Source organism: Triplophysa rosa, linkage group LG11, assembly GCF_024868665.1.
Source record: "Triplophysa rosa linkage group LG11, Trosa_1v2, whole genome shotgun sequence".
Taxonomy (NCBI): Eukaryota; Metazoa; Chordata; class Actinopteri; order Cypriniformes; family Nemacheilidae; genus Triplophysa; species Triplophysa rosa.
In genome coordinates, this window is record NC_079900.1 from 2,892,442 (window position 1) to 2,912,464 (window position 20,023).

Below are 20,023 nucleotides of genomic sequence, written 5' to 3' on the forward strand. Positions count from 1 at the left end.
AAAAAATGTATTGTAACTCTTAAATGATTTTTTCATAACGTTAAGAGTGCTATAATTTGTCAGAGTTCACAATTGTATCAATTTCATTAGTCCGATGTAAATATTGCCCAATACAAGCATATGTTTGACATGTGCTACCGGTTACTTTTCTCGACAGCGTGTTTCAGCGCAGTTACAATGTTGCTTTCAATTAAAATATTTCCTAGATATTATTTCAGCGGATTTGTATTCATAAACCAGCCAGCAATACTGGTGAACAATGAACTGATTCTGCCTCGTGAGCCGTCAAGCGCCCCCTAGAGGAGCTCTAGTCTCTGTCTTACAGTAACAGTTGCAGGTTGCTAGCAAGTAGTAATATTTGTCACACAATGTAGCCTACTCTACCTTTTAAACTACCGGAAGTGAAATCTTGATCTCGGGCCGGATGAAACCAGCCGCAACAAGACACATTTCGGTTGCAGTGTGTGTTCATTGAGGATGCAGGAATTACCTAATTTGAAATGTAGGTACTGTGCTGGTGTTTAGGACACTATTGCTTTTTATATTCATGACAAAATTGTAAATTAAAAATGACCAAAATGCCATTTTATTTTATTTTTAATAAAAAAAACCTTTCACATTATAAAAAGTGTAAAGTGTGAAATTATAAATTAATTGAATTCTGCATGATTGGAATTCACAAATAAAAAGTTCTTTGATACTTGATCCTATTCCTAATGGAAACAATAATGTCATGCTTCATTCTGTTTATTCGTGTGGTAGATCTTTGCAGGTAGATCATTTGAGAAGATGGGAAGAGACCGTTTCTCATCGACCTGTTTTATGTGGTTTACTCAACGGTTTCGCCTTATGCAACCTATCAAGTAAAGTACATGCTGAGTAGGAGTGCAAACTGAGTGGTTAAAAACTTTCAAAGTGCAAAATACAAATGACTCAAATACAATACAATTGCACAATACAATACATATAATTTATTACTTTTGTCTGTGAAAGATACATACTTAAGATCCTTAAATACACACACAAAACATTATCGGCCACATTAAGAAACAGGAAGTTATCCACAGGCTTAAACAACTTTAAGGAACCCACACAGACATCAGCTTTGTTTTTGTCAAGTTCAGTGTTTTGTAACTTCGGGGAGAGTAAATACAACTTTTTAAGATGTATATCTAATTTTTTATGTTATATTATAAGATACATTCCTTTAAAAATATTTTGTGCAAACAACAATTCAGTAAAATCATCACACAATCTAAAATGAAGTTAAAATAAGAAGTCTGATTATAAAATGATTATCTGGTTTGGTTAGATGGATTTTCACTCTTTGATTGACATCGCTCTCTCAGTTCTCGTACGTGATAGGCCCACGCTCTGTCCACACCCTCTCCCTCCACCTCACACGCCGTCCATTCACGGAACGGGAAACGTCCCGCTACAATCAAGGCATCTTCAGGAAGCTCGGACAGTAATTTCTTTTGTAAGAGGCTTAGCTGAGAAACACGCAGTACAACATCAACGAGGCTTTATGATCAATAGTGACATGGAAATCTTTTCTCATTAATGAGATCCGGGATTATAACGATTAACGGAATGTATACAGATATTAAGAACTAACAATATCGTTGCATTTACGCTTATTCTTACTGAATGTGATTCGAGAATTACTTAGGTACTCACCACACTAGGGGCCAGAAATACTGTGATATTCTTATAGGTTGAGAGATCGACCTAGAAAGACAAACACATCATTCACACTTAGAATAATTATTAATCACCGTCCGCTTCTGTAAGATAGATGAATTTGAGTACAATTCAAAATAGTATGGTACAGTTTTATTACAGCATATATAATCAGTCTGCGTATAGAATATCATATTTTTTGTGAAGAGTGTAGACGTTCACACTACCTTCCACAGGTCTTCTCGGCGATATGAAACACTTCTGTGATATCCAGCTCTCCAAGCGTGAAAACAGGAAAGGCGAACAAGCCAGGGGTTAAGCTCATAGCCCACTGCTGGAGAGAAGCCCTGACGACACGCCTCTAATACCTGCACACATTTAAAACAAACACAAACTCATATGTTCACACGCTGCAGTCTATAAAAACTATAAGGCGATTGCATTAGACAATTAATCATTGCACAAGGCTAAAATACATAAAGATAATCACTTACAATCCTGCCATCACCTGACCCCAGGTCAGCGATGCCTCCAGATCTGCCCTTCAGCAGAGTCATAACGTTACATACTTGAGATCTGCTAGCCGGCATATAGGGAACCTAGAGCAAGGCATCAGTTATTGATTCAGTCAATGAAATAATTTATTATATACATACATACTTCTCCAGTATCTTACCTGTAATTTTAGTGGCACCCTGCGAAAGCCAGGCATTATAACTCCAGCCCAAACGGCATAGACCGCCAAACCCGTACCTGCAGTCAGCTGCAAGAGTTGCCAGCCACCCAGTCGCTTTTCTTTGAACTGTGAAAGAACTTCTTCTTGTATGTCATCTTCCATCGCTAATAAAATAAAAACAAGCTACATTTGATTAGATATCCCCGTAATTGATTGCTGTATGGTCTTATATTGTGACATACCTGGATTTTAGGTTGATACCTGTCCAATCAAAAGTGCTTTAGTGGTTAAAGGTTGAGGCCAAAGATTGTTGGTTCAACCTTCAGATATAAAGTGATTCAAAAGCTGCCCGAGTGTGTTTTGGCAAACACTTTACTGTAAACTGTTGTTTTGGATTAGAGAATGTCTGCTGAATGATTATAAGAAGAACAATGTTAAAATCTAAATGGGGTGTTTTCCAATATTGCTTTTTAAAAAATCGAAATGATATACTTTCGTATTTAATAATCTGTGATGCACATCCCCTATTGTTGATTTACAAAGTAATAGAACACTGTTATGGATACAGTGTATTAGTTTATTGTAAATTATTAAAGAGCATTTCTAATGTGTACAGTTCCAGTTTGATTTCAATTACTTTAAATGGTAAAACAGAAATTACGATCTAAGGGTACAAAGCCTGTCAAAAGGTTAAAAATAAAGTGTCTAATTTGATGTGGCGTCTGTTGCTAGTGTCAATCAACCAGAGAAGCAACACTGTCCTTTATTTGAATAAAGTATTTATATAAACAAAAGATTATTTATCAAAGACAAATGTGTTTGTTTAATACTTTATTTAATGGAGAAATAACCAGAATATATTAAATTGATAAATTAAGTATTCGAATTGTATTAAATTCACCTGGCTGCTCAGATGTACAGTAAACTCACTATAATGTATATTACTGTTTATGTATACAAGCATAGGCCACTGCAAAATGTTTTTTTCCCCACAAATGTTAGAAACACGATGATGTTGTCATCAGAAAAAAATAACATTGACACTGTCCGTATGGGAAGGAAAATGTATCTTAAAACACAGGAATTCATATTCAGTCACAATATCAGTTTATTGTTTATTTGTAAAGCAGACGCATGCACGTGCTACATTTATTCTTTGTAAAATTAGATTAAAAAACACATGAAACAGAAACGGACAAATATGCAGAAGCAGCTGGACTAACCTTTACCTTACTGTAAGCGATTTGCACATATCTGCAACTACAGCAGATTACTGCCACGTCATCTCCTGCTGTGGCATTTCAAAATAAAGGTCCGACCTTTCTTCGAACAAAATAAGAACACTTTGCATTGACCGAAAATGAAAATAAAACTAAGCTAAAGCTATATTGGTTTCAATTTATTAATTTCGCACATACTGTACTTGTGGAAGAAAAACACCTATTTTTTATTTTTACAGTCATTATGAAAATGTTAAGTTGTTTACTATACTAAACATTGAATAAACTTTAAACGTTACTTCTAAAGAAAGAATGTCAGAGCTAGAAAGCTGAAAATAGTTTTAGATGAATTTTGCACAAATCACATTTTCATATGTTTTATATATTTATTACGTCTTTCTCTCAACAGGTATTGGTCTGGCGTTTGTTGAAACTAGTAACTTGGTATTAGCATCAATTGTATTATTGCTCCTGTATGACATATCGCTTATTATCTGTAAGTCGCTTTGGATAAAAGTGTCTGCTAAATTACTTGTAACCTAATATAATTTATTATAACGCTTATAAATGCCAAATTTAAGAAAAGCAACTGTTCTCAAGTTTTTAAATATACAAATAACACCAGGTAATGAAATTAGATAACTCCTCCATTGGTTTGTTTTAATGGTTATATGAGAAATTAATGTAGCAGATGTCTTACAGTAATTGTCCAGTAGATGACAGCACCTTCCATGAGACATAGTTTAGAATAGGTAACGTTAGAAATGTGATACAAGCAACAACAAAACAAATCACTGCATGTGATGTTGATGTAATACTTTATAGACATTGGTGTGTTTATATTTAACCTTAATAAACATGTTAAAATACACACATTCACGTGAGGTTGCAATAAAAATATAGCATTTACATTTACAGAATTGCTTAGGTTACGTTTGAATATTTAATACACTGCACCTTCAATATTTGTCCTACGTATGATCACATCCCTAATTCTAAACATACATTCTGTTTCTAAATCTCCTGTCAATCAAAAATGAATACATTAATATCTAATATGAATAATAAATTCCATCAAACTATACAAATAACCATTTGGTCCTTTCATATGCGATATGTGCCCAACAGGCAACGAGTACATTCGTAAACAACAGAATTTGTCGAATAGTAATACCTGATGGGCTAAGGTCGAAGCAGGTCATCGTTAGAAAAGCATCATTATTACCGTACATCTCTATAAGAAGTAAATTCATCAACTGTATAGACGTCTTCAGTCTGTTAAGTACCAGGGCCTCGTCTGGCTCTCAGTCTTTGAGCCCATAATTCTTTGCCTGTGACCTGTGTTGGGTTTTTCTGGGGTATGTGATGTGGCCCTTTGTTGTGTGTCGGAGGCATCCAGAGCTTTGGCTTGGGAAATCTTCCTGCCTGGAGATCGTCCACAAAGCCTTCCACTCTGTCAAATTTATTGGTTAATTTGCCCAAGTTATCCTTAAGGTCGTCAAACTGCTTATAGAGATCTCCCACCGCATCAGAGAGGCCCTGGATCCTGCATATACAAACACAATAGTCATTGTATTACGTGTAGAGTGGGATTTAAAATGAAATCTGTATTGATTTTCTTTCTTCTACAGAACTCAGTCGAAGATATTTTAAGAACGTTTGTAACCAAACAACATTGAACCCCATTGACGGCCATTGTATGAACACAAAGCCAGACAATTCTCAAAACAACTTCTGCGTTCCACATTTTGAATGACATGAGGGGAAATAGATGATTGGTGACAGAACTTTTATTTTTTGGTTAACTAAACATTTAAATATGAGCAAGAACAACAGTGCTGTTTACTTACGTCAATCCTTGTCCTGTGTGAGTTATTTTAAAATGGATCTGGATTGGATGAGCTTAATTTCACTAAATTGATGCCACATTCTGAGTTAGGTTATAAATCAGATTCTGAGTCAGGTAATAAACCAAAATGAGAACCCGCATCAGTATTCATTTAAAAAAAATAAGACTGTAATGATGCACACCACATTTGTCGCGATTAATAATCCGTAAAGCTGCGACACAGATTTTTGGCGTGTGATCAAATTTACGTCATTATGAAGACTGCATATTGTGCAGATTAACCGATCCGTTTGAATCAAAGCATTTTTGGATCAATAATCATTTCCTTTTTTGCCATGTGATACTAATTTTCCTTTGTACTCATAAAGTGAAGGACAGGGCCAGATGGCCTCAGACCACTCCCACACCGGCTCCCAAAAACTAAACGAATGACACGACTCACCTGACGTATTCTGGTAAAACAGATGCATGATTGTTGACCAGCAGATCCTTCACCTGGTACATGATGGCATATTTCCAGTTGTCCAGTACTTGGGTCAGGTTTGAGCAACTCTTGCCGTTTGATTTGTCTGTAACAAGCGAACACACTTTATATATATATATATATATAAATAAATGTATATATTTATATGCTCATCATTTGTACTGTAAAAGCTTTGACTCAGATGTTTAGTAACTTTTGGTCATCTGATCCAGATATAATATACATAACTATAAGCAATGTAATATAAAGACCTTATAATGAAGAGTATGAGCTATTTATAGCTACATACACCGCGGGGACTCGTGCATGGAATTGAACATGCATGTTTTTTTCTACAGTAGCCCTACACAGACAAACTCGTAAATACATTATGTCCTTCAACAAAGAAGCGAAAATGTGATGACATGTAGTGATTTAAAAGAGAGAGGTGAGCAGTGGAGTGAGCCATTGGTTGCAATTCACAACCTCACCGCTAGATGGCAATAAAATGTCCACATTGCTCCTTTAATACAAAACATTTAAAGTCCCCGTGAACCGGAAGTTGCGATCGTTTTTACTTCCGTATTCTGCATTTCCGAGTGAAATGGAATGTTGAATGAGAAAAATAATGGGCGTGGCTTTCTCTGCGAATTGGTTGGATGTATAAAAACAGCCGTTGCATTTTAAAATGGAACTGGCAGCAGAGTGACAGTTAAAGGGGAGGAGTTAACGGATGCTCCGCCCAAGCCGTCTATAGTCTGGTTGATAGTCACTACAGGACAGAAGTGCATTTTCAGATTTTAACTGAAGATTATGAGGGCACACGATTTTTAAAAAGAGAATGACTCACATTGACAAACTATATTTACAATAAACGCTGCAATATTTCGTGAAAAATAGGCATTGTAATTTGTTATTTCACTGGAACTTTAACATTCAATAGAAAAAGTGAATTCAGTGGATTGTCAAAGTTGTCCACATTTTTATTCAATTGTCATGTTATTTCTAAATCAGCAAAGATTTCTTTACAAGTCATAAAGGTTCCAGTAAGAAACAAAACTGATGTCATATGGTTCTTCACTCTTAAAAATAAAGATGCTCTATAACGATGCAATACAAGTACCAATTTTGGCTGAATGGATCCATAAAATAACCGTTAACATCCAAAGAACCTTTCAGTTTCACAAAAGTGTTTTTTGTAGTGGAAAAAGGTTCTTTACGAGAACCTTGGAGACCCAAAACGGTTAACATGTGGCATCACTGTGAAGAACCTTTTGAAGAAGCAGCTTCTTTTGGAGTGTTTTAAGAACCCAGAAAACAAAGATCATAAGAACCAACCCAAACTTTTCCAAACATAGAACCATAATAGACAACACAAGAAACTTACATATCCATAAATCATTCTATATAAAGTGCGTTCTTTTCCCAACACAAGGTGCAACCTTTGAAGAACGTCTTCAAGAGCGTTCCTAATGTTTCTGATGGAAAAGATAAGCGTGAAGTTCAAGTGTTTTCACCTCTTTGGTCCCACTCGGAGGTGTCCTTGGTCCATTTCCCTTGAGCGGTGCACAGACAGATCAGGGACAGCAGGTTTAAAATGTTCTTCATCCTCGTCATCAACTTCCTCAACAAAACAACAATCATCAGGTTAGATCTAGAGGAGTTCAGATCCTCTGTCTGATATTCCTCTCTGGCTTTTATAAGACATAACTGCAGCATATGCTTCACACATTTATCTAGACACGCTGGAGTCGGTTAAAGAACCCTGATGTTGATTTCCCCTGACGTTTCTGCTAAATAGATCGTGAGCTGTTTAACACAGAAGCGTTGAGCACACGGGTCAAACACCGAGAGCATCTGCAAAGTCTAAACTCTCCAAACAAGATCTCGGTGGAACAGTAAATGCACATGTCAAGTGTCAGAAAACATTTGAGTTGTATTCCAAGCCAAATACCTGTGTTCCTGTGATAGGAGTTTGTTCCTGTGGTCGGTTGGGTCTGCTGTGTGAAATATTCCCTTTTTTTGGGTAAAGTGAAGGAACGTTACTGTGGTTACGGTCTTATATCTACATACCACGATCCAAAAGCCTTCCCTCATTCTGTTCCCACCCCCTCATCATCGACAGTTAAACACGGACAACAACACAGATTCACGACATCACAGATCACATTTATATTGCAATTTATCCAATGCAACAAGTAAAGTACTTTTTTGTAGATTTTGAAGGAAATACAACAATAAACCAGAAAAATAAGTGCATAAGTTTAGCATTTAAAGGGATACTTCACCCAAAAATGAAACTTCTGTCATCATTTACTCACCATCAAGTTGTTCCAAATCTGTATAAATTTCTTTTTTCTGATGAACACAGAGAAAGATATTTGGAAGAATGCTTGTAACCAAACAGATCTTCCCGCCCAACATAGTGCCCCAGAGCTGTCCTACATCCTTCAAATGTCTTCTTTTGTGTTCAACAGAACAAACAAACAAAAAAATAAAGATTTTTCCTACTATGGGAGTCAATGAGGGGCAAAATCTGTCTGGTTATAAGCATTCTTCCAAATATCTTTCTCTGTGTTCATCAGAACAAAGACATTTATACAGATTTGGAACAACTTGAAGGTAAGTAAATGATGACAGAATTTTCATTTTTGGGTGAAGTATCCCTTTAAACCATAGATTTCACATATCCAGGGTTTGTTGCCACGGCTCTTTTAGGTTGTTGCAAATATATTGCAGTCTTCTTACAAGATCAATTTGCTTCCATTTATAACTAAGCAGATCATTTTTAACAGCGCTCCGTTCTGGCCAAACACTAACTAAAGACATGCAGCAGACCTCCGTCTCTCCCCAAACTCCTGTCACAGAGAGAACCAGCACTTATCACTCCGGCCGCGTCATTTCCAGGCCCGGGATCAGCTCCAGCCGAGAAGCGTTTCATGTCATAGCATTCCTGCTCCACCCTGTAATGTTCTGCTCAACATCTGCATCTAACACAGACGGTACGGCAAGACCTGAAGCTCCAGCGTTCTGTTTTAAAGAAAACCTTTCTGTAAAAGAGAAGGATGAAATGATCCGGCCTGGGGAGAAGCATGCAATGATTTCGTGACACGTGAAAGACGTGCGCTCCCTGCACTTCATCTTTTTTATATCAATTTCAAGCATTGCTGCATAGTCTTATATTTTAAAAAAGGATTTGACAAAAAGGTGAATCCCGACATTGGGACTATTATTATGGCTCATATTGACGGGAGGGATGTTTTCGCCGTTAAATTTGGGAACATAACTCTTCTCGAACCTCAAATCATGCATGTTTTTGAAGAGAAATGTGCTTTTCTAAATACGGATAACCTTAATAAACATATGAAAGTAAGAACTGAAGATTTATTTAGAGACCAGAATGTTGTTGTGGTTGTCATAGTAAATACAAAAAAAAAACATGTTTATTTGTTTAAAGAAAACTCTGGGATTGCAGTAAACGATCACATAAGAATTGATAAAAACTGCTTTGCCTGTGGTTTTTATTTGAATGGACTGCATTCACTCCCCAAACAAGCTTGACCTTCTTGTTACAGCGATGGTGTGATCTAACTTAACCGTTTTGTCAAGAGGCTAAAATAGATGATGAATCTCTGGATTGTATTTCATGTCCCGTTGTGAATGTTTTTGATTGACCTTTTAATCGTTCATTACATAAACTGCATGTTCTGAAACCGAGCAGAGATGACCGGCCAAGACTATTCCCCAAAGTCATGAAAGCATTGCGTTATTCGGCATTAGAAAAAAAACAACAGCTTGGCTTTGCTTCTTTCTATTTCAGTAAAAAACGCAAACAGCGCGACAAAAAAAGAGACCACATACTACAATACAAAACACAAAAACCCTGCATGTTCCAAGAATCAATCAAACATGGTGATAATTTACTGCATCTGGTTTTATTACATCTCCAAGGACCTTGAGGTGTTTTAACTTTGTTGTTGAGCAGGATTTTGCCCAAGGTGTGATGTTTTTTTACTTTAGGCCTATAAAATAACACACAATGGGTTGGCTTACAAACAGTTTCTATGATATTTATGGTCTCTAGATGTTCATTTCATTGTCCATCAGATGGAAACCAGAAGGGACAAGTTATGCACAAATGTTTTGTCTGAAAGAATAATCAGTATGATGAGTCACAATAATCTTTAATGAAACGCCACAACACATGTTTTGAGTTGTTAACAGATACAGTGGGTGCTTTGAACACGATAGCATCCGTTATGCAATTATGCTTTCTCTTGTCTAAAAACAATCAAAACAAATACAAATCCATTGAAACCTTTCTTTGTCCTTCATGGCATCAGTACAATAAAAAAACACACTTAGCTTTTAAAATCTATCAAAAACTAAGTCCATTAAACGCAATAAGACTTTCCGCATTGCTCAAATAAACCAATGAAGTAACATGAAATGACTCGAGGTGAAACGAAAGCAAAGAGGCTCATAAGGGTCATTTTTTAGAAATGTAGAATGAAGGAGAAGCGGAGGTAAATTTCCACACGTGTTCTTCAATAAACAAACAGAAACTGTTAAACCAATCAGAATCAGGCAGTATGGGACGGCAAGGGAGATTAAGAGACTTCCAGAGGGTTTGCGTTTCGGAAAACAGCTGGCTGATCCCAGTCAGAAACACAGAACTTCAGCATCAACGGGAAATAAAAAACAAACGCAATATGTTTACGAAATGTGAAGGTTGGATTACAGATGAACGGTATCAGTTGAGTTTGCAGAATAAAAGTTTTTGTTGACATAATATATGTTGGTGTACTGTGTGTGATAATTATGTATTTATAAATACACACACATGGATGCATGATTTTAAGAAAAAATATATTTAATATTTATATATAATATAAATTATATATAAATATAAAAATGTAAATACACATATCAAAAGTTACATATTTCTTAATTATATACAGTACATGCATGTACGTGTATTTATGTATACATAATTATCATACGCAGTACACCAACATATATTATGTAAACAAAAACGTTTATTCTGCAAACGATTAGTCGCGATTAATCGTTATGCAGCCCTAAACCATAACAGCAATTTTTATATTTTTTAAACAATTTTATATGAAAGGAAGCTCAGGCCAGACATTGAATATCACCTGCCAAAAACATGTCACATTCGACCTTCACAATAAATACATAGAATTATATTTATATCTAGAGGATTTTTTTGCATCATGAGGTTTCATGACACAATCCCTCCACCAGTTCTCATTACCATAATGCATATGACAGCAAATTGTCATGTGAAGCAAAAAAATAACCATTACATTAATTTGAATTTATTACATTATCTATGTTAAATTTAAATAAAAATAATCAATGAACACATTAAATAGAACAATAAATAAATACAATAAATTTTGTGTATGACAGATTTGAATAATTCTTTATTCTTAATTTTTTTGCCATCATTTTATTATATCATGTATTTCTTTCTTCATGCACTTTTCATATATATATTTTCATTTGATTCTAGTGTGATGTGAACATGTTTTCCTGACATTCACCCACGAACCTTACACACTCACGAAGCCTTGCGGACCTCCCCGAGGTCTCAACCTGTCTGGCTAAGAACAGCAGTAATGTCCAGAGACATCAGACACACTTGCAGAAAGTCAAAACATCCGACAGCAAAGACGTTGAGGAAGTACAGATGGGATTAGGAAGGAAGAGAAACATTTACCTGTATGTTTATTCCATTTTATAGGCTTCCTCCAAGCCTGTCTGCAGTTTTTCATGAGCATCACAAAATATTTCCTTGTTTTGATATTAAGAGAGAAACTGCTATTCGGTTTGAAGTCAAATGTTTTGTCCAGCAAGTGCAGAACACTGGGCAAGTAAACAGAAGGATTACAGTAAAAAACAGACAATGCCAAAGGTAATATTTTACCTTTGACCCAGATCCGGATCCTGAAGCATCGGGTCTCTGAATATTCGAGTAGCTTCAGGCATAAGATCTGATCCAAAGCACAGGCCCGGCCAGCGTGGACCTGTGGAAAGAATGACATCACGTTGGGCCAAAAAAGACCTGGCCCGATCGCTTTGTTTTCCGATTTTTCAAATCGTCACTTGTGCCATTCTGCTTGTTACATGCAGCTGCAATGTTGAATGATGGCCACAATCATTTAGAAAAGAATGACGGGGCCACCTTAACAAACTATTGGCGTTCCAACCATATAAGTTTCTGTGCAAATTAAATAAAATTTAATTTCTACAATAGTAATTTAGAAATTACATATACTACAAATACTGCAATTGTTATCATTTTCATTTATTTATAATGCATGTAAAGCTGCTTTGCAACAATGCAAATTGTGGAAAGCGCTATGTAAACAAATGGAAATGACCTGAAAAAAAAAACATGAAAGCAACAGTAGAGCTGTATCGCAGAATCTCGGTTCACGTGTACAGATCTGGCACACAATTTACACCACATCGCCAGATTTAACAGGTGGATCTCATTTATCAACATACAAATGGGGAAAAAAATGAAAGATTTCCACAAAAGCATAGGAATAACAGTTATCCTATCTGAGCGAGTATCAAGTTGTACTAAGAAGTAAAAATTAAACTATAGTATATAAAAAGAAAAATATAGATGATTTTTTTAATGATATTTTATGAAAATCTATTTTTCTCCAACCTCATTAGCATTTTTATCTACCAGCTGACTTGCTTTAGAGTTAAGTTTTGAGACAAATGATGAGTGGTCCAAAAGTCACCATGATGCTACAGTTGCCTATGTGTGTGGTTGCCAGGGACATCCCATGTGGTTGCTAGGGCACTTTGAGTGTTTCTACTATCATGCCATGCTGTTGATAGTATGTTACGGATATAAGAGATTTGTCCAACTTCATTTAGACATTTCAGAATATTTTAGTCAGGTGGTGTGTGATGTTTTCACCATCGAGTTGTGAAAGGAAAATATCTGCTCCTCTCATTCCTAAAATACCTCTTAAAAAAATGAACTGTTGAAGCTGTGGTTAACTTAGAACTTCCCACGTTGGAACATCGGAGAAGGAAAGTCTTGCTTTATTGAAGCTACACACACGCACGCACGCACGCACGCACGCACACACACACACACACATGCACATACACACACATGCGCACACACACACACACACACACACACACATACACACACACACACACACACACTAACTCTACCTCCAGTTTTTAACATAGAAAAAATCACATTACTCAGTCAATAAAACTATCATGACATTGCTCATGCCAGCTTCTGTTGAATTACAAAAAAAACTAAAGTTAAGACTAAATTTAGATTAACTTGGTTAAAAAGTATCAACAGAAATAAACAAATTAATTCACTTTTATTAAATCTATGAAAACCATGGTATGGAGGACCAAAGTACTCAAAATGAAATAACTGAATAATTATTTTAATAAATCAATTATTAAATAAATCAATTAATTAATTCCATGAAAATACATTTGTTTACAATATTTCACAATGTCCACTTCCACAAACTACCACTGCAAATGCAGGATTTTTTTAAAAGTGATTTTTCAAAATAATAGGATTCATTTTGAAATATTGCCACACATCAGTTACGCAGCTAACCATGTTAGCGACATGTGAGCAGTACTGTACGCTGTGTGATTCAGCCTTCGGGCCAGCAGTTTAAACCCTGACCCTGTAATCCTCAGTACTGTGACTCTCACATGATGCTGGAATGCCGTGATGGCCCACTCTCACTCAGCATCACTCCCTGCCCCATCTGACCATCATACCTCGCTGAGAATTCTGGAGGATGTAAGGAGTCTTCAGTATTTGGGAGGCATGGGGCTATCTTTTAGGAGATTTCTCTTTTTCTGGGAACAAAGAAACAGCTCAGAGAAAGGAGAAAACAGACCTCTCATTACAAAGGTATAAGATATGATTTTTGATTTGCTATGTATTGTAATGCAGGCACCTGAAAGCGTGCTTGACTACAGTGTGGATTATTTGATTCATTTTTGCTGCCGTCATTTATAGAAAATATACACTGAACGTGTTGTAAAAGAAATGTTGAATGAAACTGAAACCAGAGCGAACTGATTTCAGTGTGGACACATATATTTGTTCGGTTCAAGGCTTACTGAAATGTTTTTGGTAAAGTAATAATATTTAATTTAAAATATCTCAACAAATTATGCAATTTCTTCATCATTACCTTGAGGAAAATTGACCATGGTTTTAACATAGTAGGTGTTACCGCATGTTTCATTATACTAAACTAATTTGGAGTGTGACAATGTTTGGTAAAGATTTGCACTGCAGCGGGTCATTCAGACGTTAATTCAGCTCAAGGTTTCATCTGCTTGTGAAACCAGGCAAATGATCTAACTTTCACAGAATGTTATTTACATTATGTAGGATGATTTTATGCAGAAAGCAGTACATCGAAAAATGAATTCAAATACATTCCCATCTTTTTATTTTTCACAAGGGAAATATAAAACCAGAGAGGTCCTCACACGTCTCTTATGCGACAACTGATGACAGTTCAGGAAGTCAAAGCAGCTCGAGTTCATCTAACCATCAGGGTCTAACCAGAGTTGTGTCATGGACTGGCACCAGTTCAGGACCACCCGGTCCATCCAGCTGGAGCGACTACATTCTAAAGTACCTACTCATCACCAGCAACCTTCTCTTCACCGTCTTGGGAATAGTGACCCTCGTAGTGGGACTCTGGGGTCTGGTCCATAAAGAATCTTTTGCTCAAGAGAAGATGGGCGGAATTGGTACAGACCCCATGCTCCTCTTCTCATTCCTCGGTTTTGTCCTGACCTTACTGAGCCTTACGGGATGCATAGGGGCTCTACGGGAAAACCGCTGTCTCCTTCGCACCTTCTCGGGGGCTTTGCTGCTCTTGGTGGTGGTGCAAGTGTTGGCCGTGATCGTAGTGTATAGCCTGCAGGATCAGATCGTGGATTACCTGCGCTCGGGGATGCTGACCGCTATGGCACGGTACCAGGACGATCTGGACCTGAGGTTCATCACTGATGAGATCCAGACGGGCCTGCAGTGCTGCGGGGCAGACACGTACAGAGACTGGGAAATGAATGTGTGAGTGCCCAAGCGAAATAAGTGGAAATCGGGAGAGGGGCTGACATCATTACTCATTTTATGAGTTTCCAAGGCTACGGTAGTCCAAAGTTTGCGTTAAGTACACAGATTATATAACTTAATTTGTAACAGAGAATCTTTCTACTGAGCTCACGGTTTTGTCTTTCTTGTTTTTCTTTTATTATCCTTTCCAGCGTATGTCATTTAATGCCGTGTTTGTTTTTTCAATCCCAATTCTGGATTTCAAAAACGTTATTTTATTGAATTTTAAAGGTGAAGCGTATCTCCTATAAAAACAACCATTTAGATATTAACCATTCATTTAATAATCGCACGCTTTAAATTTGACCTGACCATCATCTCTGTCTCTGGCACAGGTACTTTAACTGTTCGGCTCCGGGGGTCCAAGCCTGCGGCGTGCCCCCCTCCTGTTGTGTAGATCCCCTAGAGAACGGGACGGTGTGGAACTCTCAATGTGGAGTCGGTGCCCAGCGGCTGGACGAGTTCTCAGCCCAGAGCGTGGTCTTCCTGGGCGGCTGTTTGGGCGGCATGTCCCGCTGGATAGAGCAAAACACTGGAGCGATCGGCACGGTAGCCGTAATTCTGCTGGGAGTGCAAATAATAACTCTGTTTATAACAGAACGTCTGCTGCAGAAGATCCAGCGAAGCAGAGATTGGCATTACATGAACTCATAATAACTGCAGTTAAAGTGTTTTCAATAACACAACGTTGTGCCAGGGTTATTCCGAACCAGTTTGGAGTCATGGTGTTTGACATCTGGAGATGCTGAACTGATGATAAACTGGGCGGTCTAGCAGTTTTATGATAGCATGGTCAAATAGCATGTGTTTCAAGGTTTCTGCTTGTTATTGTTGGTTTCAAATACAGGAAATATCTATTCTTAGTTGAAGTTCACTGTAAAAAAATCCATTAAAAAAAACGTACATTTTCTGTCAGCTGGAGCGACATAATAATTTAATAGTTAAATAATAGTTTTTTTTCCTGTGAAATGACAGAATATAAGGATATGTAATAAATTGCATTCCCCGTTTTTCTTGTAAATTTGCTGTCTTTTCCTGTAATTTTACAGTTTTTACTGTATTTTAAAATAAACTGTAAAAAATAAAATCTTGTTAAAAAAAGGAAATTTTCTTGCATGAAATACACTGTGAAATAACATTTTCCCCTGTAAAATTACATGTTTTTCCTGTTTTTCTTGTAAATTTGTGGTCTTTATGAAATAAAAAAAATTATACAATTTTTTGACCGAATTTCAAAAATACATAAAAAAGTCTGTAAAAAAGTTTAATTCTTTTTTTTTTTCATTTTACGTGGAAAATCTGTAAAAAAAATAACAGAAAAATTCAGTACATTTGTTTTTACAGTGTCGGTTTAAGGTCAAAGACAAAATGTTGAATGCTCTCTCATTTGTCGATTCTGATAAAAGCGTCTGCCAAATAAATCAATGCAAATGTAAAGATTCAAAGAATTCAAGCAGGTTCCACAGTACATTTGAACACGTAAAGGGATAGTTCACCCAAAAACAACAATGATGTCATCATTTAGTCGCCATCATGTCATTCAAAACCAATATATGATTTTATCTTCTGTGGAACACAAAATAAGATATTTTGAGGAATGTCTCAGTGTTTTTGTGTTTATGGAAGTCAATGGGGTTCGGTGATTTTCGGTTTGATTATCAACATTCTTTAAAATCCTTTCTTTTGTGTTCTGCACAAGAAAGAAACTTGGGTTTGAAACGACACGACAGTGAATAAATGATAAAGGAATGTTCATTTTTGGGTGAACATGTATCTTTGTATTACAGACACACAATACAACAAAAAACTCATGCATGTAAAGCACTTCCCTAGGTTGAGCCATGCAGACATACAGCAGAAATGTACTAAAAAGTTCAGCTTTATTTTACATTCAACACTTTCTGTGCTGTTGGGGATGGAGTCAGATCAGGTCTCGTGCACAGAAGGCCAATAAACCGGGCCGAACTCTCACAGAGAGCAGCTCCCAGGACTCGCTCCACACGCAGACACACAGTCCCCACAGCAGACAATGTATTTACAGAAGACACGAAGTTACCAAAATAAATCAAACATCCATCTTAAAAAAGATTCTAGTGTAACTATGCATTTTGCATACTGACATAGTAATAATAAACAGTGTTTGTTTGCTGAATAACAATAGTATTGTTTTAAGATGTTGAGTAAAAAACAGTCATGTGACATTAGCCTAAACTACAGAATATATAAAACTCTTTTCCTGGACAGGGCCTAGTCCCAGACTACTTTAGATGTTAGAGGTGTATTATTAAAAAAAACTTGTACTGACATATCTTAAAATATTTTTGTGCGATTGTTTTATCGAGATGAACCCAGTAATGTTCTTTTTTGTAAAGTATGTTTTTAAAAAACGACTTAAATATGCTAATTTAACTAAGGCCTAGTCCTGTTTTAAGATAATCCCTGTCTGGGAAACCGTCCCTTTGTATATGGTCTGAACTAATATTTAGTCAATTATTTACCAAATCACCGAATATGACCAGTTAACAAACATTTAAAGTGGCTTGACATGAATCATTCAAAAGAAATTGACATGTGGATTAACGTGATCATTCATTGGGTGCCGATGATTCGTGTTGTGGATCATGGGAACAGGAAGTGACCTCATATGATGCCATACTGGGCCAGCTCATGTAACTCCAGGTGACTGTAAGCCTCCCAAGGACAGATGACGTTGAAGTCTGTTACAGAAAAATATATATTAAAACATCTCAATGTCTCAGAGAGGAATACTGTGAGGTCTGAACAAAGGCTGCTGGGTTGCTTTCTACCATTGATTGGGTAAAATATGGATAGAAGAACAAGCCATTGTGTTATAACTGAATTCATGCTGGGTTGTTTTAACACATGCATAACAACAACCCAATATAAGTTAATTCAATGGTTTATTCTTTCTATTTCATATATAGTGTTAAAAATCTGATTAGTGGTCTTCAAATAGAAATCCAGGTTTTTCAGTGTACCCAGACATTTGAAGCATTAACTCAATGCAGTTATTTACTTAAAAGTACATACCAGTTCCCAAACCCTCCATTCCAGGAATATCTTCACCAAATCTGAGAAAAACAATTTAATAGGGAATGTTATGATGTAACCGATGAAGACCTATGATGCTAATGGCCTGTCAGAGCACAAATACAACTTGTCAATTAATTGAATGGTAATAAAAAAGTCATTTACCCAATAACACCCTTTTTGGGGGGTTTGCTCTTGAACTGCCGGGTTGATCTTTGTTTGAATTTGGGTGGACCCTTGTGGGGACTGCCGGGCCCTGAGGGCCGTGTGGCAACCTTGCTGCTTGCTTTGGGTTTGGAGACCTCCATATCTATGATGTAAGAGACTAATGCATGAGAACAATAATAAAAAAATTATAAAAAAACAAAAAACAAGCAATAGTTCCTGTGATCTTATACTGCTAAGATCCTAAGTGTCATGAATGTGTTGATTAGTTAGTTAATTTTTTTTAATGATAAGTTTGTAGAATTTAAACTTCCACATCCAAATATAACAAATACATAAAAATATATGTAGTTCACCCTAAAAATGAAACTTCTCTCACCCTCGGATTGTTCCAAACCTATATAAATGTCCTTGTTCTGCTAAACACGAAGGAAGATATTTGGAAGAATGTCAGTAGCCAAACAATTCTCATCCCCCATTGACTCCCATTTAGTTTCCCTACTATGGCAGTAAATGAGGGATTAGATCTGTTTGGCTACAGACATTCTTCCAATTATCTTCCATTGTGTTCAGCAAAACAAATACATTTATACAGGTTCAGAACAACCTGAGAGTGAGTAAATGATGACAGAATTTTCCTTTTTTTGGTGAACTATCCCTTTAATCGTGAAATATATAAAGTATAATAATAATTCCTGAGCATTCAGTGTCTAGACTTTGCACTGATGTTGCTTTAATCCCTTTACAGTGATCTAGTCCCCCTCCGATCCACTGAATTAATCTCATTACATGAAGGTCAATGCACAACAAGCAGAATTTGCAATAGACATTCAACTTTTCCTTTTATCATTACATGCACCATTACCATCCAGGTTCTTACAGGGACTTACAGGGAAAATGTATTTAGAAAAGTCACAAAACTAGCATTTCATAACAAATGATTCAACCAAATAAAACATTTTAGACCTTTTCATCCTTTGGTCAATTTTAGGAAGATGTGCAGTATGGAGTCAATTCACAGCAACTATAGACATGCATATAAAACTCAACATCCAAAATGAAATGTATTTTTAACAAATCTAAACAATTTTTCATTTCGTAACAAAACTTTTAATGAAACGTTTTCCTTAAAAAAGTATATACTTATGCAATCTTTGCAAATAGCGCACCTGCATGGTTTTGTATTGTGTAATGATACAAAGACATTCATATATCGACCATAAAATTGATACATGCAAATAGTATTCTTAACCACTTTCTGCTAACAAATCATTGGTTCATTGAAGATGTTGAGAGCAGGTTGACTCACCCGTGTGTCTGATATCTCAGCGTGTGTGTGTGTTGAAGCGGGCCGGGACTCTGTTAACACACACACACACATCTGCTCTTATATATTCTGAGCATCATAAGAGGGATTAAAGCTGCCCATCACTGCCCGTCCTCTTTCCAATGCTGTCATCAACCCATAAAAGGAAACACACGGGCACTGCCGCATGTTCACATGTGAGCTCACTCCCTGTTTGTTTTCCTTTACTATAGTTCACACTAACCTTACTTACAAGTTTACATTAAATTTAAAATCCCTGAATGCTGAAATTAATTATTGAATGTCTCTTATTACTATTTACGTATACTTTTGTGATAGCACATCCAGACGTCCCATGTGTGCCGTGAGCTCTCACTTCAGTCACATCAGCATTCTGAGAGATTATCTCAACATCTCTGTTCATTCAGAGAG

At 36.5% G+C, this 20,023-nt stretch overlaps 4 protein-coding genes across 9 annotated transcripts; 1 reads left to right on the forward strand and 3 right to left on the reverse strand.

The window, feature by feature from the left end:
• Positions 1 to 954: 954 nt before the first annotated feature.
• On the reverse strand, positions 955 to 4,266 carry antkmt (adenine nucleotide translocase lysine methyltransferase). 4 transcript variants are annotated; one of them, XM_057346503.1, is made up of 7 exons: positions 3,589 to 4,266; positions 2,602 to 2,768; positions 2,360 to 2,523; positions 2,178 to 2,282; positions 1,911 to 2,051; positions 1,681 to 1,731; positions 955 to 1,493 (listed from the first exon to the last, which is right to left on the reverse strand). In XM_057346503.1, exons 3-7 carry the CDS (start codon positions 2,519 to 2,521, stop codon positions 1,296 to 1,298), a joined length of 657 nt encoding a protein of 218 aa, XP_057202486.1. In that variant the 5' UTR covers positions 2,522 to 2,523; positions 2,602 to 2,768; positions 3,589 to 4,266; the 3' UTR covers positions 955 to 1,295. The 4 variants fall into 4 exon arrangements, with proteins under 4 accessions (XP_057202486.1, XP_057202485.1, XP_057202484.1 ...); XM_057346502.1 differs by having other exon boundaries at positions 3,583 to 4,266; XM_057346501.1 differs by having other exon boundaries at positions 2,602 to 4,266.
• A 114-nt stretch (positions 4,267 to 4,380) lies between these two features.
• Positions 4,381 to 8,006, reverse strand: si:dkey-282h22.5 (uncharacterized protein LOC107988040 homolog). Of its 2 annotated transcripts, none has more exons than XM_057346505.1 (4): positions 7,846 to 8,006; positions 7,409 to 7,515; positions 5,871 to 5,997; positions 4,381 to 5,125 (listed from the first exon to the last, which is right to left on the reverse strand). In XM_057346505.1, the coding sequence occupies exons 1-4, from the start codon at positions 7,986 to 7,988 to the stop codon at positions 4,858 to 4,860; spliced, it is 645 nt and encodes a 214-aa protein (XP_057202488.1). In that variant the 5' UTR covers positions 7,989 to 8,006; the 3' UTR covers positions 4,381 to 4,857. The 2 variants fall into 2 exon arrangements, with proteins under 2 accessions (XP_057202488.1, XP_057202489.1); XM_057346506.1 differs by having other exon boundaries at positions 7,409 to 7,511; positions 7,846 to 7,960.
• Positions 8,007 to 13,727: 5,721 nt separating this feature from the next.
• On the forward strand, positions 13,728 to 16,223 carry LOC130561871 (tetraspanin-10). The gene is made up of 3 exons (XM_057346493.1): positions 13,728 to 13,845; positions 14,408 to 15,027; positions 15,405 to 16,223. The coding sequence occupies exons 1-3, from the start codon at positions 13,759 to 13,761 to the stop codon at positions 15,721 to 15,723; spliced, it is 1,026 nt and encodes a 341-aa protein (XP_057202476.1). The 5' UTR covers positions 13,728 to 13,758; the 3' UTR covers positions 15,724 to 16,223.
• Positions 16,224 to 16,341: 118 nt separating this feature from the next.
• pde6ga (phosphodiesterase 6G, cGMP-specific, rod, gamma, paralog a) lies at positions 16,342 to 19,646 on the reverse strand. 2 transcript variants are annotated; one of them, XM_057346508.1, is made up of 4 exons: positions 19,595 to 19,646; positions 18,286 to 18,430; positions 18,121 to 18,161; positions 16,342 to 17,786 (listed from the first exon to the last, which is right to left on the reverse strand). In XM_057346508.1, exons 2-4 carry the CDS (start codon positions 18,426 to 18,428, stop codon positions 17,710 to 17,712), a joined length of 261 nt encoding a protein of 86 aa, XP_057202491.1. In that variant the 5' UTR covers positions 18,429 to 18,430; positions 19,595 to 19,646; the 3' UTR covers positions 16,342 to 17,709. The 2 variants fall into 2 exon arrangements, with proteins under 2 accessions (XP_057202491.1, XP_057202493.1); XM_057346510.1 differs by having other exon boundaries at positions 18,286 to 18,445; positions 19,595 to 19,641.
• Positions 19,647 to 20,023: the final 377 nt, after the last annotated feature.

Coding starts and splice junctions, on each gene's coding strand:
- pde6ga (XM_057346508.1), bottom strand. CDS start 18,428: ATGGAGGTCTCCAAACCCAAAGCAAGCAGCAAGGTTGCCACACGGCCC. Junction 18,162..18,285: donor CCCAAAAAGGGTGTTATTGG/GTAAATGACTTT, acceptor TGTTTTTCTCAG/ATTTGGTGAAGATATTCCTG. Junction 17,787..18,120: donor AATGGAGGGTTTGGGAACTG/GTATGTACTTTT, acceptor TTTCTGTAACAG/ACTTCAACGTCATCTGTCCT.
- LOC130561871 (XM_057346493.1), top strand. CDS start 13,759: ATGGGGCTATCTTTTAGGAGATTTCTCTTTTTCTGGGAACAAAGAAAC. Junction 13,846..14,407: donor ACAGACCTCTCATTACAAAG/GTATAAGATATG, acceptor ATTTTTCACAAG/GGAAATATAAAACCAGAGAG. Junction 15,028..15,404: donor AGAGACTGGGAAATGAATGT/GTGAGTGCCCAA, acceptor TCTCTGGCACAG/GTACTTTAACTGTTCGGCTC.
- antkmt (XM_057346503.1), bottom strand. CDS start 2,521: ATGGAAGATGACATACAAGAAGAAGTTCTTTCACAGTTCAAAGAAAAG. Junction 2,052..2,177: donor GGTCAGGTGATGGCAGGATT/GTAAGTGATTAT, acceptor AAATGTGTGCAG/GTATTAGAGGCGTGTCGTCA. Junction 1,732..1,910: donor GCCGAGAAGACCTGTGGAAG/GTAGTGTGAACG, acceptor TTGTCTTTCTAG/GTCGATCTCTCAACCTATAA.
- si:dkey-282h22.5 (XM_057346505.1), bottom strand. CDS start 7,988: ATGAGGGAAGGCTTTTGGATCGTGGTATGTAGATATAAGACCGTAACC. Junction 7,516..7,845: donor CTCCTATCACAGGAACACAG/GTATTTGGCTTG, acceptor TGTTTTGTTGAG/GAAGTTGATGACGAGGATGA. Junction 5,998..7,408: donor CTCCGAGTGGGACCAAAGAG/GTGAAAACACTT, acceptor CGCTTGTTACAG/ACAAATCAAACGGCAAGAGT.